Source organism: Mesocricetus auratus, unplaced genomic scaffold (assembly GCF_017639785.1).
Source record: "Mesocricetus auratus isolate SY011 unplaced genomic scaffold, BCM_Maur_2.0 Super-Scaffold_100007, whole genome shotgun sequence".
Lineage (NCBI taxonomy): Eukaryota > Metazoa > Chordata > Mammalia > Rodentia > Cricetidae > Mesocricetus > Mesocricetus auratus.
In genome coordinates, this window is record NW_024429191.1 from 9,234,958 (window position 1) to 9,246,481 (window position 11,524).

Genomic DNA, 11,524 nt, shown 5'->3' on the forward strand with positions numbered 1-11,524 from the left:
GCCTTTAAGTCTCCACCTCTCGCGTGCATTGGCTGAGAGGCTTTACGTCATCGTTGCGCGACGACGCGGTGTCTTCCCGCTTCTCAACTCTGACGACAGAGTTGCGCCGGCCTCCGGGTCTGAGGAGAGCGGGAGGAGGTGGCGGCCTCGGGAAGATGTAAGTTGGGAAGGAATCCGGCCGCATCCGAACTTCAGGGGCCTTCTGCCAGGCTCGATGGGGCGCATCGTGGAGCCGGTTGCGTTTCGCAGTCCCTCAGTGCGGTAGAGGCCTGCTGGCGACGCGCAGAACCCGAAGGGAAAGAGTGGTTCAGGTCGGGCGGAGTGGGAGGCGTCGAGGCCGCGGCCCGGAAGTGGTCGAAGCGGTCGCAGACGGAAGGGCGATCCCGCATCGTTAGCTTGGCGGCGCCCAGCTTAGCTTGCAGGACTCCCGACTGCTGCGAGCGCCGCCTCTTGTCTCTCTCTTTTTTTTCTTTTTGTGTTTTTTTTTTTTTTTTGTCTAGCTGGAGACATAGGCTCGCCACGCCAGGCCCTACCTGAGTTGTGAGTGGAGAAAGGGTGGGAGGCGAGGTCGATATATGTGGCCGGAGCGGACGGTGCCGTTTGTGAACCGACCTAAAAGGTTGGCTTTCTTCTAGATCTCTTCCACGAGTGTTTATGGGACTCCTGTGTGTACTTGTTAGCCCTGGGCCTTGAGGATCCGGCTCGGGGTGGACTGAGCACGGTTCCCGAGCTCAAAGGGAGAATATTGGAAGGTTATGTTTGGTGGTTGGGAGACGTGCCTACCTTACTTCCTAGGCACGGCGTCTCAAATGTGCTTTGATGTGTAGAGAGTAATTTGAAGGCTGCCGAAACGGCCTCTGCTCTAGATTTTGCTAATTGTTTTCTCCTCTCTGGCTGTTGGACGCACACCTTTCCGGAGGATGGGGAGGTGACCAAGGTCCTGAGCTGTCACCTGAACTTGTGTGAGCAGAGAACCTCGCCTTTGCTTCTATTTTAGCACCTGACCACACCAGCAAGGTGTTCGCTTACTCTATAGCTCATACTTTGTGGACTGCTTTAGGATAACGGGTTCTGGTTCTTTCATAAAGCATATTCCGACAGGTTGGGGTGGGGTGCACAAGCGAGATCCACACTGATAGCTGTGGAGCACTTGCATAGCGACCCAAACTAAAATGTTAAAGTACATAATTTAGTATGGAAAAACCACAAATATTTAGTATTTTAATATTGGTTATATGTTATAAAGGTAGTGCTATCTTATTAAAAACTAATTTTGGGGCCCACCACCACTTTCGATCCCAGCTCTCTCAAGAAAGAAAGAAAAAGCTATTAATTTTGTACTGTCAATCTATGTCAGTAGTGGAGTCCTTGTTAAGTGAAGGGGGTTTGGTTTGGCTTTTTTGAAACGAGAGTTTCTCTGTGTAACCCTGGCTGTCCCGGTACTAGCCAGCTCTGTAGACCAAGCTGGCCCTGAACTCAGAGATCGCCGGCCTTGGCCTCCCAGGTGTTGGGATTAAAGGCGTACGCCACCACTGCCTGGCTGTCTTTTTTTGGCCAAAAGTGATCTTTTTTTGTTTTGTTTTGTTTTTTCAAGACAGGGTTTCTCTGTAGCTTTGGAGGCTGTCCTGGAACTCACTTTGTAGACCAGGCTGGCCTCGAACTCACAGAGATCCACCTGCCTCTGCCTCCCGAGTGCTGGGATTAAAGGCGTGTGCCACCAACGCCCGGCTCCAAAAGTGATCTTAAGGTGAGCTGTCAACGGACTTTATTAAGCATTCAGAAATCATGTGTCATGAGGTAAAAGTGGATGTAGTCTCCAAACGTGAACAGACAGCTGTCATTTATTGCTGAGTTGGGTGCCACATCAGATTCAAACTGATTCAGCTAAGGCCTTTGGGAACTAATAATTGGGAAAGGTGAAGCTCTGGCAGTAGTTCAGTTGGTAGTATGCTTTTGCCTGCCTGCGTGAAGCCCCGTTTCAGTCTCCAGCCCCATATAAAAGCCTATATATACCCAGTGGAGGCAAGAGACGCAACAGTCAAACTTTCTTGCATAGAACATTTGAGGCCAGCCTGGGCTAGAGATCTTTTTTTGGTTTTTCGAGACAGGGTTTCTCTATGGCTTTGGAGGCTGTCCTGGAATTCGCTCTGTAGACCAGGCTGGTCTCGAACTCACAGAGATCCGCTTGGGCTAGAGATCTTAATCTTTAATAAAATAAGCCTTTTAATCCTTGTACTCAGGCAGAGGTCAACCTAGTTTGCATAGAGTTCCAGAACAGTCAGAGCTACATAATAAAGAGATTTTGTCTCAAAAAAGATTATGAGAATGACAGTGGGTGGCACACGCCTGTAATCCCAGAACTCTGGAAGCAGAGGCAAGAGGATCTCTGATCAAGGCAAGCCTGGCCTACAGAGTGAGTTCCCAGACAGCCAGAGCTGTGGAATGAGTGCCATGACCAAGATGAAGATACTGAGGCATGAAATCACAGGCATACTTGCTTACTCCAGACCATGAATTGCTTGTGCTCCCTGTTGGGTGGGTGTAGTATGTTTTAGGGCCTTGGAAAGGAGCTGTATAGGTAACCATTTGCTGTCTTCCATTTATTTGTCCAAAGCCAAGGACTCTTCTCTTCGGGGCTGTAATATTGTTCAGCAGCATCTAGAAATGCCCTGTCTCTGAAACCAAACTCCAGTGGTGTATTCTTTCTCTTGTGTTACACTTGAGGAAAGTGAGAGTTAAGACACATCCTGAGGACTTTGCTTATTTCTCCCAGAGAAGAAGGCACAGGAAGCAGTTTGTATTTCAGTTATTGTTACTGTTATTTAGTGTATTGCTAATAAATCTTCACATGGCCTGTAAGATCTCACCCCATTCCAAGTTTCAAGGTTCAGAAAGAATTAAGTATTTGTGCCTACCTGTCTGCTGCCTAGATTCAACAAGTCACATTTTCCCTATATTTGCTTTATAGTTTACCCACCTGATGGTCTAAATTTTTCTTGCTTTTCCTCTACCTTAACAGGGTTTCTTAGCTGTCCTGGAACTAGCTCGGTAGAACAGGCTAGCCTCAATCTCTTTGCCTTCTCTGTCTCCAGAGTGCTGGGATCAAAGGCGTGTGCCACCACTGCCCAGCTTTAGGACCCTTTTTTATGTTCTTCTGTGATGTTTTGTCTATTTGTGTGAATATTTAATGTTTTGGTGCTTGTGACTCTCAAAATGACCTAGTCATCACTCAGTGTATCCACAAAGGGAATTGTGGCAATAAGACAAATCTGAGCCTGTCAGTTGATACACAAATTGGGTTTTTCTTTTCTGAAGCCATCTGCTGGTGGTTCATCATCAAGCTTACCAGTGAACTCTAGTGTTGTGCAGGCTCTAAAATAACAATGATAGGTACAGTTTACCATCCCCCTCTCATTAATTAAAACAGTGAAGAATCTTAATAATCCTATACCTTAAGACATGTGATAAATTTCTTCCTATTTAAAAAAAAGACAAACTAAGGTGACCATTCCATTTGTGCCTTTTGTGGGGATAGGGAAAACCTCAATGAGGAAATACGGGCTGTCCTCTGAGCGTACAAGCTGTGTGCACACTCACTGTTTGCTGTGTTCCCTTGCCCTCTTCTTGTGTACTCAACTTTTTGTTGCAAAGTGGATTTGTTGCCTTGTCAATTCGTTTACTCTATTTCAATCCTTTTATCTTGTTACTAGGCTGCTCTTTGGCGTAAATTGCAATCGATTAGGGATCGTTTCTCAGACTCGAGTTAGAAGTGAGAGTTCAGATAAGTGAGGCCGACATTGCTGCTTTGAACACCTCAGAAGGGGAGAATGGATTTATCAGGAGTGAAAAAGAAGAGCTTGCTAGGAGTCAAAGAAAATAATAAAAAGTCCAGCACTAGGTAATCCTTCTGTAAGATTTTTCTAGTGCTATTTTGGGGGTGCTTGCTGTTTAGGGACCCTCAGAGAGGGGCGATTTTGTGTTCTACAGTGAGTGTCCTAATCCAAATATTGTTTTGCTCTGTGATTACCTGGGGTCTTAGGATTCCCTTTGGACCCCACTGTTGGGTTGTTCTATTTCAGGGTTTGATCAGGGGAGCTTGCAACCTCACATTCTTCTTCACCATGCAGGGCTCCTTCTCCTACCAAGCGCAAGGACCGCTCTGACGAGAAGTCCAAGGATCGCTCTAAAGATAAAGGGGCCACTAAAGAGTCAAGTGAGAAGGATCGTGGCAGGGATAAGACTCGGAAGAGACGCAGTGCTTCAAGTGGAAGCAGCAGCACCAGGTGGGGCAGAGGGGTCATTGCTACAGCCCTGTCTCCCTTCGCCATGAAGCCCACCAAGGACTGCCTCTTACTGGGAAGGGTGGCACATCTGTGTGTTACGAAGACCAGAGATCAGCCTGGGGTGTTAAATTCCTTCCTTTGGTGAAATGTAAAGAACATTTGTTCTTCCTCTGTTCCCACGAACAAACCAAGGTGCACTTCACCAAAATTCACTCCAGGGAACTGTTGAGTTTATCAGGAGTACTTACAGTGCAGGGAGTGCTGGATTACTGGCAGGAGTATTGTTGATTAACTCTCCTGTAGTTATATAGATGGAGTTCCCGCCCCCTGAAAATCCCCTGCTTAAAGCATCTGCCTGAGGCCGTGTGCAATTAGGGAAGGAATTACATGCTACAGCTGGTTGGGAGGAGGGATGATCTTTGGTGAGCTGTCCCTGTTGAACTGAGTGACAGCAGTTTGGCTGGGAGGAGATAATCCTGTATAACAGGTGTCATTCCCCTACCTTGTCTTTTGAGACAGGGTTTCATTGGTGCCTGAAAGCAACCAGACCCTAGGATTGTTGACAATACCCTAAGTTATGGCATGTGGTTTTGAGTTTCATCATCTCGTTATACGTGATATATAGTCTTGACATGTATGTTGTTTATAAATATGAACTCTTCTATGATACTACTGAGAAGTCCCCTGAAGCTGTAGTCACAGGCAGTTGTGACCTGCCGTGTGGGTGTTGGAAGCCAAATGTGGGTCTTCTGGAAGTGCTCTTACCTGCTGAGTTCTATTTTCAGCCCCTAGAGCTTATTTTTTTGGAAATTGAAAGCCTACCTATCTACAGTCCTGTTGCAAGCTGAGGTGGTGATCTGACTTTTGCTAGACTCCTGCCTTTTCTCCATTGGTAAAGTTAGGGGTTCTGTATAGGTGATGACAATAGCCTGCCTTTACTTTCTGTCACCACACGATGTTGGGGCCTGCCAGATGTCATTGCTGATGAAAGCAATGAGGCCCTCTCTTCTATGAGGCCGTCTTCTGTGTAGAACTGTGACTCTCACTCATTGACTCTGTAATACTCCCACCTTTTCCTTAGGTCTCGATCCAGCTCGACCTCCAGCTCGGGCTCCAGCACTAGCACAGGTTCAAGCAGTGGCTCTAGCTCCTCCTCTGCATCCAGCCGCTCAGGAAGCTCCAGCACATCCCGAAGCTCCAGTTCTAGCAGCTCTTCCGGCTCCCCAAGCCCTTCTCGGCGCAGGCATGACAACAGGCGGCGTTCCCGCTCCAAGTGAGTCTGGTGTGGTTAGCCTGCTCATTGCCCCAGCTATTAGAAAAGTAGATCAGGGGCTAAGATGGCTCAGCAGGTAAACTTAAGACAGCCTGAGTTCAGTCTCCAGGGTCCACATGGTGGTGTGTGATGACTCCTGCAAGTTGTCTTCTCACCTCCACGTACGCACTGCAGCACACAAGTATATAGTAAATGGGAATCTTTTAAGTATATCAGAGGGAAGTGTGGTGCATCCCTATAATCCCAGTACTCCATATTTGTAGCAGGATGGTCAGAAGTTTGAGGCCATCCTGAGTTGCATGTGAACCTGTCTCAAAGAAAAAAAGTGATCAAAGGAGTTAAGAGTGTTGGCAGGGTGTCTCAATAAACATGCTCAACCCTGGAATACACTTGGAAGAAGCTGAGAGACCCAACTCCTACAAGTTATCCTCTAATCTCCACACGTGTTGCCCTGGTACATGCCCACACAGAATAAAAGGTGGGGGTGAGCGGTTTTAATTTGAAGGGTTTTTTGTTTGTTTGTTTTTCGAGACAAGGTTTCTCTGTATTGCTTTGGAGGCTGTCCTGGAACTCACTCTGTAGACCAGGCTGGCCACGAACTCGCAGAGATCCGCCTGCCTCTGCCTCCAGAGTGCGGGGATTAAAGGCATGCACCACCAACACCCAACTAAGGAAAAGCATTTAATTGGAGCTGGCTTACAGTTTCAGAGTTTTAGTCCTCATCCCCATGTGGCCTCCTGGGTGCCGGGATTTTAGGCATATACCACCACACCCAGCTGATATTTTTCCTTTTTCAGTGCTGGGGACCAAATCTGGGACCTTGTCGTGAACTCCACCGCCAGACCCACTATAGTTGATAGAAATTGAAATTTTTATTTTATTTTCAGATCCAAGCCACCTAAAAGAGATGAAAAGGAGAGGAAAAGGCGGAGCCCTTCACCTAAACCCACCAAAGTGCACATTGGGAGGCTTACCAGGAATGTGACCAAGGTAAGAATCACAGGTCCATGAAGATTGGGGTGTGTGGCTTGGCCTATAAACAAGCTGCTATCTGGCAACTGGTGCACCTAGAATGTAGTCCTTCTTTCAAAGACATAGTCCATGGCTTGATTGGAACGCTACTTAATCCTTTTTAATGGACTTAACCTTTTAGACTTCTGCTGAAGAGACTGGCCCCCAGTGACACATCTTGTCAAGTGGCAGAGTGTTTTTAACACTACTGGGGATTTATTCAGCATTTAGTGAATTCCCTTTGACAATTAAGTAATAACTGTGTAAGCAAGGATGTGATCTTCTTTCTCTAGGATCATATCATGGAAATATTTTCTACTTATGGGAAAATTAAAATGATTGACATGCCTGTAGAAAGAATGCATCCTCATCTATCCAAAGGCTATGCATATGTGGAGTTTGAGAATCCAGATGAAGCAGAGAAGGCACTGAAACACATGGATGGAGGTGAGTGACCCCTTGGCCACCCTCAGCTCTGTCAGCTCTGTCCTCATAGAGACCTGGTTGGTGTGGGACCATTGGAGTAGATTTCCAACCCAGGTGCTTCTGAGTCTCAGCAGAGCCTTTGGCAGGTTCAGGTTTTTGCTCAGTGGGCTATATTTACCAAGAACATGTTTTTTGAAGCTCTCATGATTCCTGAAAAGAAAAAGTCAGCAAATATGAATATATTAGCATTTTAAGAATTTTTCAATCTGTTAAAAACTTGTTGGTCAAATGAAGCTTTTCTTACAAAGAATATATTTGGCTTTTGCATAGGAATATTTTTTCTTTTATCATTTTGAAAATCCTTTTCTATTTTGCCAACATTTCAGCATTTTTGGGGATTGCTGCATAGTACATATCTCTTAAGACTTTTTTAAAATAACTATATTGATGGAGTGGGATTTTTGTTTTGTGTTTGTTTAATTTGGTTTAGGGTTTGGGGCGGGAAGATTTGAGACAAGCTTTCTCTGTGTAACCACTCTAGCTGTATAAAGCAGGCTGGCCTTGAACTCACAGAGATCCTCCTGCCTCTGCCTCCCTGGTGCTGGGATTAAAGGTGTGCGCCACCACCGACTGGCCAGGTAGAGTGTTGCTTAGGAATGATTTTTGGTGGTCAGTTTCCATTTTGTCTTCAAATCAGTGTTTTAGAGAACACAGTTTGTGTCTAGCTCTAGGTTATAGGCAGCTGAGACAGAGGAACTGGCAGCCTTACAAATGGGTTTTGTTGTTGTTTTTCAATGACTGCCTTTGAGTGTGGATATTCTTTGATGCTTAGCCACTTTTTTTTTTAAGATTAATTTATTATGTATGCAGTGTTCTGCCTACATACCAAAAGATGGCACCGTGTTGCATTGCAGGTGTTTGTAAGCCACTATGTGGTTGCTGGGAATTGAACTCAGGACCTCTGGAAGAGCAGCCAGTGCTCTTAATCTCTGAGCCATCTCTCTATCCCCCTGTGCCACTTCTTTTAATTCACTTTAGGCTCCCTCAAGTGTTTCAGGAGTTCGGTATAAGCTACCTGTGTTATTAATGTCTGCTCAGATCTTGTGAATCACTTTCAAAGTCTGCTTATCATCTGGTATTGCCAGAGTGAGCATTTGCTAATCGGTTAAAAAATTGAGGCAACTAGAGACATCTAGAGTGGCCTTACTGGCAACTGGCTAGATGACAGGTGTGTCTTATCTATTCAGTTACTGCAGTGACATTCTTCATTGGAGCTGGTTTGCCTGTGGGCCAGCACCTGGCTTAGGCTGGACTTAGTTATGTTTAATCTCTAGAGTTAAATGGATGTGTCTGAATTAGCCTCTGGGTACTGCAAGGTAAGAAGAGTTGTGTCCATTGTTGACATGAAGGAACTAGGTTTGGGCTCTAGGGACCCTAGATGTGGAGACAGTCTGCAAGAGTTAGGTGTTCCCAAGTCTGCCCCTCAGTGCTCTTTGCTTTTTTCCCTCTCTGAGACCCTGTGTGTTCCTGAGCTTTGTGTCCTGCAGTGCTTGCTGCCTCTCTGCTTTTGAAATTGTCCCTCAATTTGTCCTTTTCTCCCTTTTATTTGGAAATTAGTTCGTGCAGATGGCTGAAGAAATCTTCTCCCACCTTAAACCCAGCCTGAGCTTCCTGCTGTCCTTTAAAAAGGAAATTTGAGCCGGGCATGGTAGCGCATGCCTTTAATCCCAGCACTCGGGAGGCAGAGGGAAGCAGTTTGTGAGTTCAAGTTTGGTCTGGTCTACCTAGTGAGTTCCAGGATAGCCAGGGCTATGTAGAGAGACCCTGGCTAAAAAAGGAAACTCAGCTACTGGTGTCGCCTTCCTGCCCTTGAACCCTGTGCTGTCTTGTCACTTAATCCCCTGCTTTTCCTTCTGTGTCTTTACCTAGCAGAATTTGACACATTCTTCAGAATTTTGTGTGGGTTGTCTGTCTTCTGGGACGTTGTATCTAAGTGTCTCTTAGATCTCATGTTCCTGGTGTGTGTGTGTGCACGCGTGCGTGCGTGCGTGCACGTGCAGGCTGACCTCAAACTCACACAGATCCACCTCACCTGCCTGTTTGCCTGGGGTAGGTAGGATTTTTGTTTTGTATTTGATGCAGGATCTCCCTATGTACTCCTCTCTCTGGTCTTACCTGGACCTTACATTGTAGACCAGGCTAGTACAAATTCTCACGAGATCCACCTGTTCTGTCTTCTCAAATGCTGGGATTAAAGGCTTGGTCGTCATACCTACCTGTTTCACTTTGATGAAGCTAATTAAGGGTACTTTACTTCCTGCGTGCTGAGATTTCAGGCATGTGTCACCACACCATCACAGGTGTGAGTATGTTAAGTATTTAATATTAGAGCTTTTATGCTTTTGTCCCTTTTTTCTACAGGACAAATTGATGGCCAAGAGATCACTGCTACTGCTGTGTTGGCACCCTGGCCTCGGCCACCCCCACGGCGATTCAGCCCACCCAGGAGAATGCTTCCACCGCCTCCCATGTGGCGCAGGTCACCCCCACGGATGAGGAGGAGGTGAGTTAATTTGGAATTATCCTTGACCCATTTGGCTTCTTCATGTGAATTATACACCTAAATGGCTGTGATGATTTTGGGGTTCTTCATTGTTGTCCATTCTTTTGAGGTTAAATGCAGAAAGTAGGTCAGCATGTAGCACTTGAGAACTGGTCAGAGAAAGGACAGTCAAAATATTGACCGGGAGGCAGAGGCAGGCAAATCTCTGTGAGTTCGAGGTCAGCCTGGTCTACAGAGCGAGGTCCAAGACAGCCTCCAAAACAGTACAGAGAAACCCTGTCTTGAAAAAAAAAAAATTGACAGGCAGTGTTACTGACAGGCAGATGAGGCCCTTTCAAGGAACCATCTCTATAAAAGGCTGCGCTAGCACAGACCCCATGAAATGAGATGCAAGCCACTTTGGGTTGCCTTCTGGCATGGTGGCACATGCCTTTAATCCCAACACACAGGATGTAGAGGCAAGTGGATCTTTGACGTCAAGGACATCCGAGGTGAAACCCTGTTTGGAAAAACAAAAACTTCAAGAAGGGTTAAAAGAGAAGCTTTAGGGTCAGACATAGCAGAAGCCACAGTTCATATGGTTGTAAACAAAATTATGATTGTCTTAGAAAAAGCCAATTTGCCTCCATAGCTGTGCTGTTTGGAGTTTTTGCTTTTGGCTGACTTGATTTCTCTTCTTGCAGGTCTCGATCCCCAAGACGCAGGTCTCCTGTGCGTAGGAGGTCTCGATCTCCCGGCCGCCGCCGCCATAGGAGCCGCTCCAGCTCTAACTCCTCCCGATAAGCAGGGACATTGATTCGTACCTCTGTAACTTATGTTCCCCCAACTCAGTTTTGTCCTTTCTCTAGCCAAATGTGGATCTGTAGGGAAGGATCCCATACCAGGGTGGTCTTTGAAGACAGCAGTTGAGATATTTCCTCTTCATGAGGATTCTGGCTGCAGAGGTACTGTTGATTCAGGACTGTGCCCATAGAGGTACCCTGTAGTTTTCTGGCTAGAAAATTCACCCCTTCCAGTTCTTGAAAGTTCAGTTGGTAGCTGGCACAGGCGAACCTCTATAACGCATCACACCATTTTCCACAGATGATCGAGGACCAGTCAGATGGCCTAGCCATGCCCTTGCTGTCGGTGTGCCACATCTGCAGACGGGATCAAGCGGCTGTGTTGTTAGTTCTGACCATGTATCTTTTCCTGTCCCCATGTCTCTGTTACTCTCTGAAATCGGTGAGCCAGTTAGTTCTACAGGCCTCATGGAACCTACCACCACCCCATTATCGCCTGCCATTCATGATGATGTGGCAGGTTAACCTTGGCAATGTATACATTGCCTCTTTTTGCTTTTATTGTACAGTCAGTACTATAAAATTTGTTTTGAGTTTTATAACTTTGTAGCATTTTAGATAAGGTTGTGTTTGTACTTGTATAGAGTGAAAGGACTGTGTTGAATAAACTAGGATTAGAACGCAATTGAGTACTTGTTTCTTAGTCCACAGTAACCAAGCTTCGTGGTGTCCACCCAATTAAGAGCTCATTTTAGGGTTAATTCTAAAAGTGGCTTTTCTAACAGCTCTCAGCCAGGGCCACCTGTGTTTGGGGCGAGATCAGTTCTGTGGGTGAGAAGCTGATTCTGCCTGAGGCTGCTGCCGCTACATTGGGAAAATGTGGAGATAATTTTCTCTTTTTAAAGATTTATTTATTACAAACACAACACCCTGCCTCCATCTATACACCAGAAGAGGGCACCAGATCTCATTACAGATGGTTGTGAGCCACCATGTGGTTGCTGGGAATTGAACTCATGACCTCTGGAAGAGCAGTCAGTGCTCTTAACCTCTGAGCCATCTCTCCAGCCCAAGACAGTGGCTCATTCTTACAAGGAGAATGGCATTTATTATTTCAAGAGTGGAGCCTGATAATTTTCTTTTCCATCTCACACTAGTTCTGACCTGGCTGTGTGGGCCAATTTCT

The 11,524-nt window shown here is 46.1% G+C and overlaps 1 protein-coding gene across 5 annotated transcripts; it reads left to right on the forward strand.

Moving 5' to 3' along the window:
* The first annotated feature begins 30 nt into the window (after positions 1-30).
* Positions 31-11,023, forward strand: Rnps1 (RNA binding protein with serine rich domain 1). 5 transcript variants are annotated; one of them, XM_040748235.1, is made up of 8 exons: positions 47-157; positions 3,711-3,898; positions 4,128-4,283; positions 5,365-5,556; positions 6,444-6,546; positions 6,861-7,014; positions 9,415-9,556; positions 10,240-11,023. In XM_040748235.1, exons 2-8 carry the CDS (start codon positions 3,828-3,830, stop codon positions 10,337-10,339), a joined length of 918 nt encoding a protein of 305 aa, XP_040604169.1. In that variant the 5' UTR covers positions 47-157; positions 3,711-3,827; the 3' UTR covers positions 10,340-11,023. The 5 variants fall into 5 exon arrangements, with proteins under 5 accessions (XP_040604173.1, XP_040604169.1, XP_040604172.1 ...); XM_040748238.1 differs by lacking the exon at positions 3,711-3,898 and adding an exon at positions 501-619 and having other exon boundaries at positions 70-157; XM_040748236.1 differs by lacking the exon at positions 47-157 and adding an exon at positions 501-619.
* Positions 11,024-11,524: the final 501 nt, after the last annotated feature.

Excerpts from the sequence above, each read along its gene's own strand:
- Rnps1 (XM_040748235.1), top strand. The coding sequence starts at position 3,828 with ATGGATTTATCAGGAGTGAAAAAGAAGAGCTTGCTAGGAGTCAAAGAA. Across the intron at positions 3,899-4,127 it reads AATAAAAAGTCCAGCACTAG|GGCTCCTTCTCCTACCAAGC; the intron begins GTAATCCTTCTG and ends TTCACCATGCAG. Across the intron at positions 4,284-5,364 it reads AGTGGAAGCAGCAGCACCAG|GTCTCGATCCAGCTCGACCT; the intron begins GTGGGGCAGAGG and ends CCTTTTCCTTAG.